The sequence below is a fragment of the Scomber scombrus genome, chromosome 4 (assembly GCF_963691925.1).
Source record: "Scomber scombrus chromosome 4, fScoSco1.1, whole genome shotgun sequence".
NCBI classification, from domain to species: Eukaryota; Metazoa; Chordata; class Actinopteri; order Scombriformes; family Scombridae; genus Scomber; species Scomber scombrus.
This window is the reverse complement of record NC_084973.1, coordinates 9098266-9117947: the sequence shown is the minus strand read 5'-3', so window position 1 is coordinate 9117947 and position 19682 is coordinate 9098266. Positions and strand designations below refer to the sequence as shown.

Sequence of the window (19682 nt, the reverse complement as noted above, 5' to 3'; positions counted from 1 at the left end):
TCAGTGCTCTCAAGTCAATGTAGGCCCAAATCCACAGGGAGTTATGCACAAAGGAAACTGCAAAACATGGGTTTTTCTTTTATTGTGTCTTAGTTGGAGTCTGACGTTGAAACAAATTGCAGATAATAAATTAGCGTTTAAGAAAAAAACATGTCGTCTGCTTTCCCTTGGGCTCATCTTCTCTGTTTGCTAAACCTCAGCCTTACGCAACCAGCAATTGTCCAGCTTAGCAACAGCTAGACACTCAAACTGACAAGCTTTGAATTTCACCACATGCTGAAGCTTTTCCAAACCAAAAACACAAGAACAAAAGTGAAAGAGTTGTTTTAACAGCGTGTTCTGCTCTAGTGTAAATTGGGATCCTTAGCATGTCAAGCTAACTCGGATACTTACAATAAGCAACCATTAGCGCTAAGGTTAAGGAGCACAACTATATTCATTTGTGAGTTTAGGGTAACATAAGTGGCTCTGTTCTGATATTTACTGGATTTGGAGAAGTTTGCACTTCATCAACTCCGACATTAGCTAAGACTGCATTACATTTACCAAACAAGTCAGTTAGTCCTCATCCTACAGCCTTAGCCTTTTTTCTTTTAATTGTTAAAAGGAAAAACATGCATTTTTTAAAAATCATATTCATAATACTAGAACAAAACAAGACAGATAGCCTCAGTCTTAGAATTACATTATGTATTGTCGCCATACAATATTTAAAGTGAAGCTTGAAAATATTGAATCGCTTTAATGTACAAGATCAGACTTTAAAATCTGCATCTTTTATCTCATATTTGGGAAATTATTGTGGTTATTGAAAGAAAAGCAGAAAGTAGCTGAGGAGATATCCAACTGATAATTCATTGTGAGATAGTTTGATGTTGGCCCTGTGGATAGAAAATGTGAAGATGCTGTTGGAGAGGAATGTGATCCCAGTAGTTGCGACAAGACCCAATCCCCCTTTTTTTAACTTTGAAGAGGGCTTTACATCTCCAGGCATTTTCACAAACTAAACCAAAGCAAAACTGAGCTGTATTCCACTATTCTGGCCTGAAGTTGCTAGCATACTGTAAAATGTGAACAGCATAAAAGGTAGTGTGAGGGCAACAGCACCCTGTACAACAAAGTATAAGCCTTTGTAATTTATAATGACCTCAGCGATGCCAGAACAGAGTGTCCCAGCTATGGATTCAATTTTCTCCCATGGCCGAAGTGTTAGTATCCTGGGTGTTATTTCTTGGCGTTGCATTGAATTACAGAAAAGATATATTGGTGGACAAAAACACAATAAGCATGCACATACACATGTGGGTGTTATCAGACCCATTGCATCTGTGTGTATGTTATAAATATCTGTGTCAGAGCTGTGCAGACAGACTGTAAGTCCTGCTTACTGCATGAAAATGACCTCTAAAGGGATACATACCAGCCGCCTTTCTGCATTAAAGCAACAACAACTGGAGAAACTGCAAATCATATTTAGTTAATCCTCCATTAAGTTCCAAACTCGACAACAAAGCAGACAAAAGTCCTGCTCTGTATCCCCTTCTCACTCAATGCACCATAATATTTGCTCTTATCAAGGGGAAGACATGGATTTAGTGTAATTGAATAATCTGAACATATTGCACAGAGACCTGAGATTAAAAGATAATGTCATTTTGGTCAAGTATCAAAACAAGATATGTTTGACTCACATAAGCATGCTTATATCCCCTTAAGTATGCATTAACACAGATATCCATAAGATTGGGGATGCTGTTGTGCTATTTACGCCCTCTGTCATTCCTGTGAAGCTTGCAGTAGAATACTGCCACCACAACAACTTGGTAATGGCCGGCAGCCTGTCTGTGAATAGCAATGCTTAAGATCCAAACCAAGCCTTTATACTGTGACATAGGATAAAAAAAGACTTTAATGTACAGATACAGCACATTCTTTTAGCACTCACTAAAACCAGGAAGACAAAAAGTCAAAGAAATTCCCACTATGGTGTGACAGTAGACAGTCTCAGCAGGGGTTCTGTTAGTTTCATGACATTTTAGAGAGAATTAGTCAAAATTAGTGAAAATAATATGTTAACCCATAAAGAAATTGTGATAAACAAGGTCATAATCCATGCCAAATGAGGAAAACAACTTAATGAGGTCAAACCAATAGTAACACGAACAGATAAGGTCTGTGTTCTGTCTCCATTTAAAGCAAGTTGGGCCTATTGTTGTATGACCTCTGAGAGTCAGTGTTAGACAATCCTGCATGTTTAGCCACAGGGAGTTTAAATTAATTGCTGTAGAGCCAGTTGACTGTTATAATATAATATAATGAATACAATTACATCCCTTATTGTAACACATTATTCTTTTTCTACTTATAGTACTATTTTTTTCTTTATTATTCATCCTATGAGAGCTGGCTGCGTACACTTGCTCTTCTTCAGCAATGCCAACCATTCATACACAGATTAGAGCTTTAGTTTTACAAGCATTTCTTGGAGCTGCTCTAGAGGCAGAATTAATCTTACTGTTTGAGCACTGGAAAGCTTCAACAGCAAAAATTAATAAAAGAAAGTGCACAAAAACAACAGATATGTTTTCTCCTGAATGTAGATTGCATTCAAGATGTTTGGATAGCCAGCCACAACAATGAACTCACATTTCTAGATTACTTATATCACATTTTACACAGTATGTACAATGCAACAACTAAAACAGGTGCTTAACTTAACCAAAAGAAACCATTTTCTCCTCCAAGGAACCAACAAGCTCAATTTTCCATTTACACCTTGGAAGTGCACATTACGGTTTCCCAGTCTGTCTGGAGATTTAAATTATAGACAGGCCAGTGTTTTGGCAGCATGGTAAAAGCAAGAAAGAGAAGGCTTTAAAAGAGATAGCATGAACCCAGTGCCCTCTTTTTCACACAAAAAAAAGGTGTCCTGTAATCTCTGGTGACAAGGGCCACTTGCATGTAGCTAAACATTGAACTCAACTCGTCTCGGTTCAATGAAATAAAGCTGCACTCAATTGAACTTGAAAGGTCTGAGATAAGCTGCTTGTTGGGGAAAGGGTGTAACGGCCTTTTAAAGAGGTTAAGTTTGTCTTAGAGACCCAATGGCTTGAGTTTGGACAACCTGTAGTCATCTTCTAATAAGTGTAAGGTTTTGAAATAGCTGTATTTTGCAGTTTGGTATAACCCCTTGCATTGATTGAAGCTATGATGTCATAGGTTAAAATATGTTTCACTGTATGCTAGAAATGTATAAACATGCACATCTGGTAATTGTTTGGAAGTGATTAAAGCACAAAGGGGAAGTGGGCAATAAAGGAGAAAAAGCACTAGACTAGCTGTTTACAAGAAGCAGCTTTACAGGTGCATCTGCCGGCAGCCCGTGCTTAGAGAGTATAAGAGATGTCCTCCCAGGACACAGCACAGTGTGCTTCTGCAGTAAGCCCTTGTCAGACTTGCACAGTGCAGGTGGTTTGTCTTATACTCCACAGGTGCAGAGACAAATACTGATATGCTTTGCAGGATATACATTACAAGAAGGCCACTTTTAACAGCTAGATACACTTGCATCCAACAGTACATGAAAAAATCCCTTTAGACTGCAGGAGTGCTTTCTGCCTATTCACACAATAGCAATTTAAGCCATTAAAGACACACATAGTGTGAACACAGTGGTAGAACATAATGAGTAGAGAACAGACTTGCCTTTTTCCAGGTATAGGAGCCTTCCTCTGACAAATAACAGCAATGGCTCCATCTGCACCCATATCCAGAGTGATGTCCCACAGTAAAGAGTTACTGGGTGTCGCTGTTCGAAAGGTCACACCTTTCTTTACTGTCGCTCTGTGAAAAATCAGAAACGAAAAGGTCAAGTATGTGGTAAATGTAAAATGTACCATATTAACAAGCAATGGAATTGAGGGCAATAAATGGTTATTTTTCCTAAATTTAAATGGTATGAAATGTAGACAATAACCACACATATTTTTATTTAACCCTTTTTCATGTCTTTTTGAATTTGTCTGTGATACATTAAGTTACAGATTTTTAACAGTGTCAGGAAATTCAGTTCCCTTTGTTAATTCAAACTACCTTTTAAGGTTATTACCATAAGTTCAGGATTTCCAACAAAAAGACAGTCTCATATATTTGATAGTATGCATAAAACAATAATTAAGTTAAAATCCTTTGTATAACAAATAAAAACAAAAAGTGGAGGAAGAACATTTAGAAAAGGTGTTATGTACTACAATTCCCAACAGCTTTTGAAAGCAGCATTTGAAACAGGAAAAAAACATTGATCTTCCTAATCATCTTATTTGTGCACATTATCTCAACTGCGCTAATGAATCATTCGTTTTCTTGGCCTCTAATTTGTAAATTATGTGCATTATGCAGCTGAACATGTAGACCCTCTCAGTGGACTTTCCGAGCATAAGCAGCTTGCTGTAGGTCAAATGTTAATAAGATTTTCTTCTACAAGAATTGCGATCAAGTAAGGCCAGGAGAAGGATGCACGCACTGTACTCTAACTATACTAAACACGCTCAACAAGTATTGCTTTATTTCATATACTCAAAGCTCTGAGAAGGGTCCCTGGAGACCCAGTAACAGTTCAGACAAGTTGCCTCAAATAGTTGAGAAAATATCCTCATGTAAATCTTTGGTTTTCATCTGCATGCAAAGCGGTGTGGTTTATCTCTGCATCTTTGAGATAAACACAAAGTGTTGAGCGCATTACGAGTCTCTGAGGAGGTATAATCTATGATAGGAGCAACAGCAATCTGATGCTGAGCTCCCCTCCTGCTTCGGATTGGGGGGTTTGGACTTGAGAAAGTCAAGCAAAAGGAGAGGAGACATTGCTCCCTGCTCAGCACAAAGAAGCAAAACAGACTCACAACATGCATTATCTACTAATTGAAATATTTAAGATAACCTCTTAATTGTTTTGTGGTATGTTTATGTGCACATTCACAACTGCATTGGTAAACTCTTTCTTTGTGAAAACATCTGCACATTCAGCTTTACTGTGGGTAAGGGAGATCTCAAGTGGCTACTAATCTCGGCATGGAAGTTTCTGCTGTGTAGCCACACTGTTTGAAATGACCTTCTGCCTTAACTGCTGGAGCGCTAGATAGAAAGGTCTCCCTTTTTCTTTTGCAGGATGAATGGATTTGGCTCCTCTGGCAGCATTTCTGACACTGTGAAAAGTTCAAACAGATGAACGGCTCACAGGTTAAAGGTGACGATTAAAAAGGAATGAGCAGTGTCTTCTTCAATAGTGGTTTAAATCTTGTGGCCTGGTGATCTGGGGGGAAGCAGCAGGTTTCCACCCCAGCTGCTCACCACAGCAGCTGCTGGTTTATCTGATTAACACAAGTTCAGCCAGGGAGGGCTAAAAGGTGAACTCATCTGGAGCCAAGTGTTTTTGTCGTGATTGTACATAGTCGAATACCACCGTTTTAGTCACACATAGACTTAAGTAAAATGCTGGAGGTGTTTTGTGGATTCTGTGTGTTAGTATAGTAAATGAAGGTGACTAGCTTCTCTGTGTACTGTGCATTAGAGTGAGTGACAGTACAGAGCAGAAAGAGGTAGCCAGTCCATCGTTATCAAGCAGCAGGTTCCCAGGAGGCAACAGTGTAAACAATGCAGGGGAGAAATACTCAGTCTGGGTTAAATGAGCAGAAAAAAAAATTCATGAGGGATAGCTACAGGTATGTGATTAGGATGAAAGTTGACGTGATAACCAGGAGGAAAGTGGCTGACACTTGTAACCTCTGATAACAGCAACACAATAAAATTAAATATGGCAGATTATTTTTAGTTGTATAACTATTCAGCAAATCAGCTGTTTACATTTAAGTGACACTGTCCAACAAAGAAAAATATTCAAAATACTTAATGATTGTTCCTATTGCAATTTCCAAAATGCAGGTAGTAGTTCATTGGTGCTTTTCAGGCCTGCAAACATATTGTTTTAAACCATTACATTTTAACCAATGCTCAAAATTCAAAATGTCCCTTTTCTCCACCTTCTCCTTTTAAGTGTTTTATAAAACACCATTGATATGTAATACATTACACATTGCACATGCAACATTTATTTTAAAAATAGTAATTTAAATGATATTGACCAACTTTAACTAACATTCAATCTCCTATTTTTATGTATTAATTGCACTACAGATGCTGACACTAGAGAATAATAAGCGCATCGTGATAATTTGCTTCCAATGGGGAAAACTTTAATCCAGCATAATCAATGAGGTAGGATGGCACGCTCAGTGTATTAATGAGAAAACCTAGGAGGACTGTTAATCTAGTAATGGCTGAACAACATGCCCTGCTGTGATGAAATACCTCTGTGTATTGAGCTGAGAGGAGCAGGGTTTAACTAATAAAAAGTGACAATAACAAGAAGACTTATCTGAAGCCCTTCTCTTCCTCTTTTCTCTCCCTCTGCACAAAAAAAAGCCCCTGCGACTAGAAGAGGTTTTTCTTAGTGGTTGGGAGCAGGAACCAGTGTCCATGGCTCTGGTTAGCAGCCCCTGAGGAGGCAGTGGGCATTGGGACGCACCGGGGCAGGGAAGATGGATGGCTGTGGAGACTGAGGCTGATAGTGTGTGAGAAAAGCAGCTCTCAGGTCCTGCACCTGCCATCCATCTCACTTCTGACCAGGCAAGGCATGAGTGGCACTATTGTTTCACCTTTTACATTCACTTACACACGTAAAAATACTACATATGCACACTTGGGAACTAGCACACAAAGAGGTACACACTCACTCTGTCAAATACACTCAAAGCAGCCCTTGGCCCTTGGCCTTCCCTTCCTTTATTTATTTGTGGAATGCAGTTTTGTTTTAACACATTTAAAAGATCACAGAGCCATGGCCAACAAAAGAGAGCATTAACAATGAGACAATACAAAGAAGCAAATACGCAACCAAATGAAACTGAGACTCGGACTGATCAAAGACCAGCAAGATAGATTGTCTTCTCTGTGTGAGCTAGACAAGCCTGGCCCAGATGCATTTCATCACCAAGCCTGATATCAAGATGCTACATAGGGTTTGTAATTACTTCCCTGATATAATTTGTGTTCCCATCTTTGGCTTTGTGAATGCATCACTGCAGGGCCACATGTGCCACTGGTGAACCCTAGTGCAATCGGAAACAGATGCAATCGTTAATTATGCAGGCAAATGTCCACCGTTTAGCCAGTCTGATGGCCAGCCATCAGCAACGTGCTTATCGTACTTATGGAGCAGTTTAGGGAGTTGGGGAGACGTTCATGCCAACACTCCTGCCAGATGGCAGGCACCACAGCACTAAAAATGAATGTTAAAGTCATATTTGACACACAGATGAATGATTACGCTCCCTGGTTAAGGAGCTCACTGACACAGTGTCCTGCTGGTACAGAAGTGTATTTATTGTCACAACATTGTCTTTACTTTAACTACAACCCATAGAACAAAAAACTATGATGTGTCATTGCTGACTTGTTATAGATACTAAGAAGAAAACAAAATGAAAAATTCATACTTCATGCTCAACTTACTGAGCAAACACTAAAGGGATCATCTAATTGCCCTTCACGTGTGTAGTGTGATAATGGAGGTACAATATTTTGACTATGACCTTTATCAAACTCTCAGTGAGAATGATAAGTTCATTTTGCTGGAACGGACAGGTGTGGCTTGTCTTTTTCTCAATCAACCTCAAATTTGAATGTCCCTTGACTCCAACCGTAGACATCAATAACAGGTTTATCATGCTGATGAGAGAGTATTAAGCAAAGCTTAATGGGACATTCAGACAGTGATAAAGCACACAGACAGCTGTTGAGGACTGGATGCACAGGGCTTGTTAATGTGCTGATAAGTTGGGGGAGGGTAGCACTGTGATACTCCTCTGTAAGTTAAAGGAACAGAGAGTGTATTACGTCATGTTTATTGGATGTAAAAAAATGAATTTAAGAGTCTTTCAGTATATATTATGTAGACATAACTGCCCCTCACATGAGTTTAATTACTACAAAGCTTCCCAACAAGGTTGTCAATCTTCAACCCAAGTGACAGCAGCTGAGAGGAGAGGAGAGGAGAGGAGAGGAGAGGAGAGGAGAGGAGAGGAGAGGAGAGGAGAGGAGAGGAGAGGAGAGGAGAGGAGAGGAGAGGAGAGGAGAGGAGAGGAGAGGAGAGGAGAGGAGGGGAGAGGAGAGGAGAGGAGAGGAGAGGAGAGGACATAGCTATCTGCTTTTTGTTCAGAATGAGGACTGAGTCAAGCAATTAAAGCAGCAATGATTAAAAGTGACAGGATGAAGAGGGGAAATCAGGACTTCTCTTTTGGCTTAATTGCTTCAGAAAAACTCTAAAGACAGAAAGAAAAAGAAACCAGCTAATTAATTCAAATACAAGGCCTACCACTATAACATACATGAATGCACAGCTACAGATATAGCACAATTACATGTCCAAACCAGACCAACCATTTTTCATTGAGGTTTTTTCTTCTTTTTTTTTTAGCACACCAGAAAATAACAGCAAACCCGAGAGAACATTTATAAAAAACCTACTGCAGACTCAACTCTGAAACCTGAAGGGGAGTTCATCCATGCACAGCTGTCCGCTCAATCAATATTTACTTATTCCAGCATTCACAATTGATCTGACTAAGTGACTGTCTAAGTGAATGAATGCAGGCACAGGTGAAAGAGGAATAAATAATCCATGACTCCCTTCTTGACTGTCTCCTCACCTGCTCACTTCCACTGGAGCATGCATGAGCACACGTCAAGACAAGTAACTCAGAAATGATTTATTTTTCAGGAAGTATCGATTGTGCACCACAATGTTTCTCAATCTACCTGTAACTAATGTTCAGAAACCAGCACACTTTTGGATTGCTGCCTTCGAGGACTTTGTTGTTAAACCTGTTCTTATGTCAGGTCACCTACCAGACATCACCCAACGTTACGATTGACACAGACCATAGCTTACACACAATGTGAAACCAAACCACACATGTAAGAAGGATAACATGCTTTACTCATGATCCAAATGTACAAACAAACCAAATGAACAACTGATGTCACACCTCCCAACAGACCATTATTTACCAGCTTGGGGTAAAGCAGATAGTGTCTTGAATAATAGTAGGGGGGGAAAGTATCTAATCAAGTTAGCATAAATCTTTACTTGTCTGTTCTGACAGATAACCTTAACAATTGATAATTGTAGCAATGCTGAAATGTGATTTTGATATCTGTCTGGATGGTGATAACAAAAGGTGTTATGCTGTGAATAACCATGAAAACCAATCAGTTTGCATTACATGGCTGAGGCACTAATTTTAAGAAAATATTTATATACATAAGGAGACACAACATGCTTTTTGTGATTTTCTGTCATTGTTATACTGTTATAATGTCAGATCTTAAATGTTTATGTTAATGTTTTTCAAATCAAAAGCCAGGGTTAACTGAAGAGCTGCATAAAGGGCCAGTATAAGATAAATGAGTTTTTTTAAAACTGTGAATCATGCAAATATATTTCAGGTGAGCCCCAGAATGAAAAATATAGACCTGGAGATATGCATAATATGTCCTCTTTAAAAACGTTGCATAAAATTAGTCTCCATTATTAAAGATGTCATGAATACCTCCAGAAAGATAACTGTATTGCTTTAAGACCAATGTACGATAACCCGACATCCTGGATTGTCTAGGATTGTTCTTGTTTTAAGCTGGATGTCTCAAGTCTTGACAAATATATGTAAAACACTAAAATGTCCCAGTTTTCAAAATTCACCACCAAATGTCCGAGTTTTCATCACAATTCAATATAATATTATACTTGTTTTCAGTGCCTTCATATTTATCATGTCCTCTCCTTAGTATACTGACAAACCTGTCAGTATACTAACTGATGGTTAGCTATTGTGTTGAAGAGAGAGTCGATCTTTTCCAAGGAGAGAGACAGGTCATTTAATATTGTGACATTTTAATCTTTCTAAACTTGCGACCAGCTTGTAGCATCGCGTAGTGAAGATGTGAGTTATATATTTTTATGTTATAGCCTCTCAGTGTATGAACTCTACAAACACAGACAAAATTGGTTATTAAGAAAATAACTGGAACAGAAGGTCAGAGAGTTTTTGAACTACAAACTGAACATTTATCCAAAGTGTTCTGAAACTGAAAGAGCCCACCACACTGGAAATGTGAAATAGAACTCTGGAAAAGCAAGACCAATTGTAGTGAAATTCTTACGGTACAAAGTGAAAGAACTCATACCTGCCAAGGTGAAAGCTCGTCTATGTAAATGAGGACCTATCTGAATTACTCAGGAAGAAGAGAGCAGACCTCATTCCAACAATGAAACAGGCATGGGAACAAGGAAATTATTTTTAATAGACTACAGACTGGTGGGGCTGAGGTTGTTGAAACCTGCCAGACCATTATTGCATATATCTAAAGACCACCCAGCTCAGTGCTGATTAAGCAAATGTTCTTGATATTATTTCTAAGGAGGGAAAAACTGCTCTTTACTGGGTGATATAAATATCCATATTATATATATATATATATATATATATATATATATACATGTATACATGTATACATATATATATCCTTCAGTCTGTATGTCCAACTGTTACTTTGTTTGTATCTCTTAGGCCTATGATCTGTGCTTTCCCTTTTGGTGTCTCCCAAAACCCCATCATAAACTGACCGAAACGTGAATAACTTCAACCATCATGAAATCCTTCAATATTAAACATAGACTGTACAAAAAATACCTTCTCTGTCTCTAACCATTTAATTGTATAAGTACAATATCATATATGCTCCTCAGTAAGGATTTAGAAAGAGACATTCAGCATATATGGTGTACATCTAATTAATAAAACATACAAAGCTGGAGATAAAAAAAGGAAAACGCTGTATCAGACGCCATTTGATACAGTCGATCACCATATTCCTCTTCACTTTTACATCTAGGAGTAAAACACAATACATGGCTCTGGTGTTCCATTTACCATAAAGATAGACAGCAGTTTGTATCCTATGATGGAACCAATTCTCTTTTTTTTTTTGCCATACTCTGTGGCGTACCACAAGGCTCAATTGACACAAATGTCTTCTATTCACATAAAAATCCTGACACCATTATTAAGGTTTTAAATGAATAACATATTAAGCTGTCTATTTGGTTTAAGTCCACCAAACTGTCACTTAACATAAAAAACCGAACTCCTGGTTTAAAATCTGCTGTTCTGCTTGATGCATCTTTATGTTGTAAACCTCATATCATGGCCATAACCATGAAAATGGCCGAAAGGAATGGGTACACTAGGCAAAACCTATCTTTTAGTGCTATACTAAGCTATGACTCTGTTTTGTCTAAACATATTGATAGATACACTCATATCATAGATACATTAAACCTCTCTATTCTACATTGCTCAAATTATTTCCTGTAATATGCTGCCTGGAGAATGTCATTTCAAGCCCCGTTTCCAGCAATTCTCCTTTGCATTCCCTTCTAAATGATATACTATATATCTAAAACAAAATAATCAATTCCCCATACTGAGTTCTTACTCAGTCCTTTATTTTGAACTTCATTTAAAAACTACAGAGCCCTTTGAAGTGATGAAACTATTTCACTTGCAACTTGGTAATATTGTTACCACCATGTAACCAGTCACATCACAGAAACTAGTCTTACCTGAGAGTGAAGTTAGTCAGCTGGGCAGAGCTGGCCATGAGTATGTAGAAGGTGGCAATGTCAGTCTTCTTCAGTGGTTTGGAGGATGTCCGAATGACTATGGCATTGCCAAGCTTGAGTCTAGAGAGGGTTGCCATTCCTTTGGGCACCTGAAGGAGACGTACGCTGCCAATCCTCTGCATGGGAGTGACAGGAACATATTCAGCCTGCTGTTGTGAGCTCCCCCAGCGGCTTCCATCCGGAGAATTACACTTCCCATTGACTTTGGGCTGAGCCTGGTAATACAGCTCCACAGGGTTCCCAGTAGATGGGTCCTGCCTCTCCCTACTGGTGCCCTCTGAACCAGGAGCAAACCAGCCAGGCGCAGGAGCCAACTCAGCCATGCAGGTTCCCCTCTCGCCTCCCAGTGCACAAGAACCCCTCACCTCCTGCGTTTGCCAGAAAGCATACACTGTCACACACGGTAGCTCATCTGCAGCTCCTTCCCCTCTGCCCCAGTCTCTCCCTGCTACATAGAAGATCACCCGCACTTTGGGCTTGGAGGAGAAAACCCGCGGGGTCAGCACAAAGGCCTGGATTTTCCAATTAAAGGTGAAGACCTCCGGAGCATTGAAGAGCCGCACTGATTGGACCAGATCAAGAGGCACGAGCTGCTCTGTGGACATAGTGCCATAGCTTGCGCTGACAACTGGCTGGCGATTGACTCTTAAGATAACAAAGGACTGTGTGTGACTCTGCATGCTGGAGTTCCTCATGAAATCCTGCCCGGCCTCCTTAAGGAAGAGGTAATCAGCATCACGCACTTCATAGTTGACCGGCAAGAAGACAGGGAAAGGCACTGGGCTCTTACTGTCAGTCAGCTCTTTACTGCTCAGATCTGTAAGAAAACAGAAAATTACGCTTGTTACAGATCATACATATCATAGTATCATATATGCCAGCAATTTATCATAAACTTGAAACAGAAACAGAGCTAAGGAACAGTTCTCTACTACATTTGAGAATAAAATACTGTGAAAAATACCAGCAGTGTTCACCTGAGCACAAAAGTCAGCCGGGGCCAATTGATCAACTGAATGGGGCATCAAAATATTACACTAAAAGGCCTCTAAGCTTAAATCTTAAAATTCCTGTAACAGAGCACACAGGTGAAATAATGTAAATTACTACAAGAGAAGCTTAAGATTGTTTCCATTTCTGAGCCAGCAAGCAGGAATGAAAAACAGCAAATGCTTGCATGTAGCTACATTTTAACTCTGTGGCATAGCTTAGTAATATTCATGTTACAAAAAGAGAAAATAACTTACTTAAATAATTACTTAATTTATCATAGAATTAACTTAAAAAATAACATGTAAACTGAATTACTCTATTGTAGCCGTCAAGAGGTTTAAAAAATGAGACATTTCCTTTATAAATAGTGCCTGTCATTGTATATTTCCATATTTCCTCTCCACTGCCCCAGTTTCATCTCTCACATGGCTGATCTGCTTTTTCTATATAGGGAGGAAAGGTGGGATCTGATATATCTGGCACAAGGTTGAAATCAACCATCAAAAAGTGGGATTAAAATGGCTTTTCAGATTGTCAGTAGGCTGTGAATACCCAGTAGATCCTCCTTTTTAAAAAAAAAAAAAAAAAAAGGAGAGTAGTGGAGCAGCATCACATGAAGTAAAAAAAGAGAATATTGAGCTAACTGAAACATATCCCTCTGATAAACTGCATATTATTCAGTAAGATATGCATTTATGTATTAGTCGCTTGTCGTACAGTAAACCACTACAATGATTGCAGGGATTACTGGCTGCACTGTTAAATACTGATCACACACAGCAGAGAATGACCTTTTTATACGCGACCAAAGTGAGTAAAAACAAACCGACAGCATAAATATTCTCTGATCTGGTTTAAAAGCTTCATGGTGAGTGTTTGCCTCATTTGAAATGAGAGACAGAGTTCACCCGGCCGTGCTGTGTCCTCATTAAACATCCATTTTGATAGAATTATAAAGATTATGGCAACTGACCTGAGTGTGCACAGTTTATCTCGTGGCTAATTGCCCTCCTTGGTGAATTAAGGACAAAAAAACACTGGTGTTTACCCTGGAGATTATAACAAAATGGATGAAGCCATACTAAATGTGGCATTTCATAGTGAAAAACAGATTTAGCAGCAACTCAAACACATCATCATCACACTGCATGGTATATCAAACAATGGTGTGTAAGATGCACTTGTGAAATTATGATAAAAGATGTCAGATAGAGTGTCTGTCGCTCATTAATAATTATTATTTATCTAACGAGGACAGTTTGGAGCCTTTCTGTGTCAAAATCAGTCATCATGTCGGTCATGGTTGCTGACATTTGACAGGTCCATCTATCAAGGTCTCTTCTGCTTTTCATCTCCGCTCATACAGCCCAGCAAAGAGCCTGTCATGATGGTCTGACTGTTCACACAGCAACAACTATACTGTGTCAGAGTCATGTCAACCAAGGAGCCCTTAGAAGAAGACAAAGGCATCTTTTACTCTCACAGACATGAGTGTCAGTCATGTTCACTGTGTGGGTGACAAACTGCATGAGGCAGAGACTGAAGCTGCGAATGGGGCTGCCATGGCTTAGCCGACCAGTGGCCACAGTGACAGATGTGCTGTTTAATACCAGAGCTGGCAGCAGCTCCAGCTGGAGTGAATATAAACTGGCTCACTGTCTCCAGGAGGGTGAGTGCACTGCCAATGTGGCAACAAAGTACTTCACATGCAAGCCTATCCCTTTAAAATCGAGTCTGGTGCATCATGTGTGTTCTTCTCATTATTTCACATGCTTTCTGTTTCATGAAGCTCAAAGAAGACCATTACATAAGTCATATAGAGCACACAGTAAATTTGTGTGTCGTGAATATGGTAGCAGCCCTTGTTTGTTTCTGATGCTTGGCAGGCTAGCAATATAGTAGAATCCCTCTTTACCAATATTATGAATATTTAACAAGTAACCAATGTAAGCAAAACTCTACGGTACTTCTGTGGTCCTCTCATCATGATAAGAGTACTGCCTCCAACTGATAAACATGAGAGCAAATCCGCTGCACCAGCTGTTCCAGCCTCTCAAATCACTTCTTTTGAAGACCCTGAGCTTCTCTTCCTCCTTGGCTGAGTCAGAAAGTATCAGTGTTGCCATGCAGATGTTACAACCGCCTTTAAAAGCCACATCTCCAAGACTGCTCTCCTGTAGACTTAACAAGTTCAGGGCCTGACATTGTTGCTTTATTCTTTTTTTTCTCTGTGCATGCTATCTAAGAGAGAGAGAGAGAAGAAAAATGAAATTCCCTTCATGCCAGGCTTAAAACATGTGTTGTCGATTAAATCTTTGTTGATTCCTCTCTACTTTCAAATTAAAATGCTCCCTGTATGAAATTACATTTAGGAGTTGTTGGTTTTTTTTTTTTTGGTTTTTTTTACACACGATTTGAAACTAAAACTGCATTCGAGCAACCACAATAGCAGAAAATTAACTTCAGGTTGGGATCGCCTTTCCAAAATGCATGTGTGACTTTCTGAAATGGAGTTTTTGATGTGTGCATTATTTCTCAGTCATGCTGTGTTTTCAGTTTGGCCACTTGTATGAAACAAATACAGTCCAGTCATAGCTTTACTGTCTTGTATTAAAATGGAAATGGAGAGCAATCATGGCACTTAACTCTGAAAAGTATAGTTCTGCTTTACGGTATATGTAAGTAACAACGAAGTTTACTTAAGAGCTTAAAGGTATACTTTACATGATTTGTCAGTTGGTGTTTGTAAACACGTCAACCAAAATTGGCCCCTTCAACCTGAGCTAAGGGTGGTTGATCAAGCTAGGGAGTGAATGAAGAGATCGAACGGCACTGGTGAGAACAAAGCCGTGAATCAGAGAAATAAAACATTATTATCTCATTGTTTCACAGCAGTTCTGTTGTAAATTCACACAAATAAAGATGGCTACTCCTCTGCACACCTCTGTAAATTCCTGCTGCATTGCTTGATTTGGTGCGAATGCAGAGCTTCATCCTCTCCACTGTGGTCTCTCTGCTCTGCATGTGTGTAGCTCAGCCACACCCTTGGTCAAGCAGACACACAGACCTGCAGCTCTATATACATCCATGAGAGACGGAGAGCAGAGCGGAGGAGAGGGACGGAGACAGTGATGTAACCTGGTGGCTATGCTACGAGCCCCAACCTCACACTCTGCATGCTGTTATAGGCTGGGGACTACACACCCACTACCCAAATGCTGAGGCCCAGAAGTATCCTGAAGATAGCAAAATAATAAGAAATATTTTTGTTTTTTTGTTTTGTTTTTTTGTGTACATTTTTTATAGCATACCTTTAAATTGTACAGATTAATTATTAAAAATTAAAAAACATGACAACTTGTAATACAAAACAACTGTTATATCTAGATCTGTATTATATTATTTCCACAAGACAAGTCAGATAACTTCTTTTCAGTCGGCTTGTCTTTTTGTTTTAGCAATATTTCAATTGCAATCCATCTTTGTATTATTCTATTAAAATGCACAAAGCTTGAGTAACCATTGTGAATTCTGATGTGCAGTAATGACTTTTACCATATGTGCAAAACAGCTTGCAGAATTGAGTTGACTCCCAAAAGTATCACAGAAGACAACAATGAATGTCTGCATTTTAATCAGCCACTGAGAGATCATTGTGTCTCAAATGGTCTCTTTTATGCTTTTAAATGCTTTTGAATAAATGTATATAGAAACATTGTTGATCACACATGTAGCGTATGGGTCGGTGCCACAATTAGAAAGCATTGGCAATGGACCAAGTGCTAATAATGCTAATTAGGCACCTGTAGCAGATATTGTCTGTGTTTTTACCTCATGGCTGGCTGACCTTTACAATCATCTAGCTTTAGTATTTCATTGGACAGTAACAGTAAAGAGCCCCATTATATCTGACAGTTTGATGATGAATAGGTCATTAAATACAAAGATGTGAGTCTTTTGTGAGACACTTAGACACTTAACAGTCATTTTGGGAGGTAATCAGCAACTCTCAAAGGTGGAAAGACAAGATGTTAGTATGCACATGATTTTGAAAAAGTTGCAAAAGGTGGATTTAAAGCATCTTTGAAAACTGTGGTTAATTATCACGGGATGTCTACAAAATGAGAAAAACTTGGATCCAATATTGTCTGTCACAGGTGCCTTATTGGAATATTGAAGCTCCAATTAAATGAAAACTCACAAGGTAAGCTACCATTAGCACAGTGCATGCCATTTAGCCACCAATGCTGAAACAATAGTTCAAAAACTTTTCTCTGGCAGTGTATATATTCTCTGAGATCAAAACAATTTCAATGATTTATTGTTGTGCCATGTACTGTAGAGTCATGACAGTGAATTATGGGTTGCCAAGCCGCAAAATAAGCCTGGTTATAACCACTTTCCAGTATAAAAAAGTTACTACAAGAGTTCTTATCAGTAAAATCTCCTTGTGTAGTCAAAGTTCACTTGACAGCATTATATCCCCATCTGCTTTAAGAAATGCTTTATACAAACATACAGGAATGATGTAGTACTGATCATATAGCGTGTAATACTCCGAGGGTCTGGGTAGCAAGAGGGTGGAGAAGATAAGGAGATAGAGTGAGAGGGGAGAGAGACTCAGAGAAGCTTAAGCTTGTGCTGTGATTGGTAGGGATTGCTATGTCCAATGAGACTCTAAAAGCTGCTTTAAAAAATCTGTTTTATCACAATTTCAATATCTTTTTATCCATATAAATCAGCCAGACTGCATTCCCTGTAAATAGCTGTCTATGAGGCAATTATAGGCTTTACAGTAAATGCATTTGTGATTTCCTTTTTTTTTCATTTTTCATTATCAACGTTCGGAATTTAGATGCCTGCTTCTTGTTTGCTTTCATGTGTGTGTGTGTGTGTGTGTGTGTGTGTGTGTGTGTGTGTGTGTGTGTGTGTGTGTGTGTGTGTGTGTGTGTGTGTGTGTGTGTGTGTGTGTGTGTGTGTGTGTGTGTGTGTGGAAATGGGGTGCCCCAGCTTTCTGACAGACATATACAGGAAAGTAATACTTCCCAGAGAAAGCAAAGTACTGAGTATTAAAGCAAGTTGTAATATAAACCCACCAAGTCTTTCAATCCTCACCGATTTCATTCTAAATGTTTGATATCCCACTGGCTGCTGTGACACCCCTTTGACGCATGAAAGACACATATGCTCATCTTAAGCTCACTGGGATGCTGTATCACTGTGGAGCAAGATGTAAGTTTGTGGCACAAATGAGGACATTTATCTATTATTCAGTCTTGTGGAGAAGGCTGTCTTACTGCTGGCATGGCATTGCTGGGAGAGGACCCTGTTCCCCTCAGTAGCATGTGCACAAAAATGAACATAGTTAATTCTAATTGCTCATTTATTTACCAACTGGTATCATTTAATACACTGCAGACACTATATGCATACTCAAACGGTGACAGTGAGGCTTCAGGTTAATTCATTGCCCTTTTGCATGCTGTAAGCTGGTCTCTCATTTCAAATACATCATAAACAACCGACTAATTACTCCAAGGCTACTTACCTTGTGTGAGAACTGCTATAATTGTAACAAATATTATCTGTAAGATCCTCCAGATCTGGCAGTAAAGGCTCATGTTGGCACCCGGCATGGCTTGTTGTTCCAGGTAAGTTCCCAGTGTCCGTTGTTTGCTCTTCTTTCAGCAGAGTATGGAGCGTATCGTTTCATCCATTTCTGCAGTTCGCACACTTAACATATTCACACCTGTTGGGGTAGAAGTTAGAGTGTAGTCCGTATTGCAGGTGACCAGAACAGCGCATCGATATCTGTTCATCGGCAGGTCCACGGTTGTGCGTAAAAGTTGCGCGTAACGAGCCTGGGGATGTCTCCCCTGAAGACTTTGTGTACCGTCAGAAGACGTTGGAATCTCGAACTCAAAAATGCGCGATGTTTAGAGTTCAGTTTCGATCAATATTATCCTTCTAAGGGAATTATCTCAACAAGTCCTCCAGATAGAAGTGTCCCAGTCTGCCAAACGGCTAGGAATCTGTGGTGTTAAACGGCTGTTAGCAGATCACTGACTGTCTTGTGCGCAATCCTCAGGGCACTAAACTCATCATCTGTCACTGTTCATCCGCTCAGGAAGCCACGTCCAGTACGCAGCTGGTACTGTAGGATTAACCCTGCGGTGGTTTGATGTCAGGAGAAATTATCAATCACGTTCATATCACGTTTTTAGTGTCTACTAAAAGACACCCCCCACTTAATATGTTAATGTGGGAGTTCACTGTATGTTGACATACAAAGACGCCAGCCCTAATTTCCATCTTCTTGCGTATCTTTGAGGTGTGGAATTATTGGAATAAATCACTGAAAGAAGGATCAAACAAACAAGCATAAGGATGAAGTCTTGAATTAAAAAAAAAAAAAAAAATCTAAACCTATAACACATTTTTTAAAACTGATGATGATGACTTTATTAATTTTTCTATTCAAAAAATATATATAATATAATAATAATAAATAATAATAATAATAATAGGTGTGATTTATATAGCGCCTTTCACATACCCAAGGACGCTTGTATAGTATTCCTTATTCATTTTAATACCTTTTTTTTAAAAATCAGTGTCAGAGAAAAGTAGACAAATACATACACTGCATTCCAAAAATAATTTTCCTCACCAGTAATAATGAAAGATTTATGGATTTTTTTTTTCTGCACAGAGAATCACTGTATTGCAACCTTGTCATACCCTGGGTGGTAGAGAGCATGCACTGTAATTATCACAATTTAAATTCAAAAACAGGCTAATTGGGACATTATTGCATCACACTTACTTCATTAGAAAAATCCATTCAACATTTAAAGATTGATTAAAGTGGAACTTGTATAAGCAAACCTGC

The 19682-nt window shown here is 39.1% G+C and overlaps 1 protein-coding gene across 1 annotated transcript in view; it reads right to left on the bottom strand.

Moving 5' to 3' along the window:
• The window catches only part of LOC133979256 (transmembrane protein 132D), a 28437-nt gene extending 10026 nt beyond the window's left edge, over positions 1–18411 (bottom strand). The window contains exons 1-3 of the mRNA XM_062417750.1: positions 18339–18411; positions 11738–12614; positions 3706–3843 (exon numbers count right to left, since the gene is read on the bottom strand). Coding sequence (XP_062273734.1) covers positions 3706–3843; positions 11738–12614; positions 18339–18411 — 1088 coding nt within the window. The remainder of the gene's footprint in view (positions 1–3705; positions 3844–11737; positions 12615–18338) is intronic.
• Positions 18412–19682: the final 1271 nt, after the last annotated feature.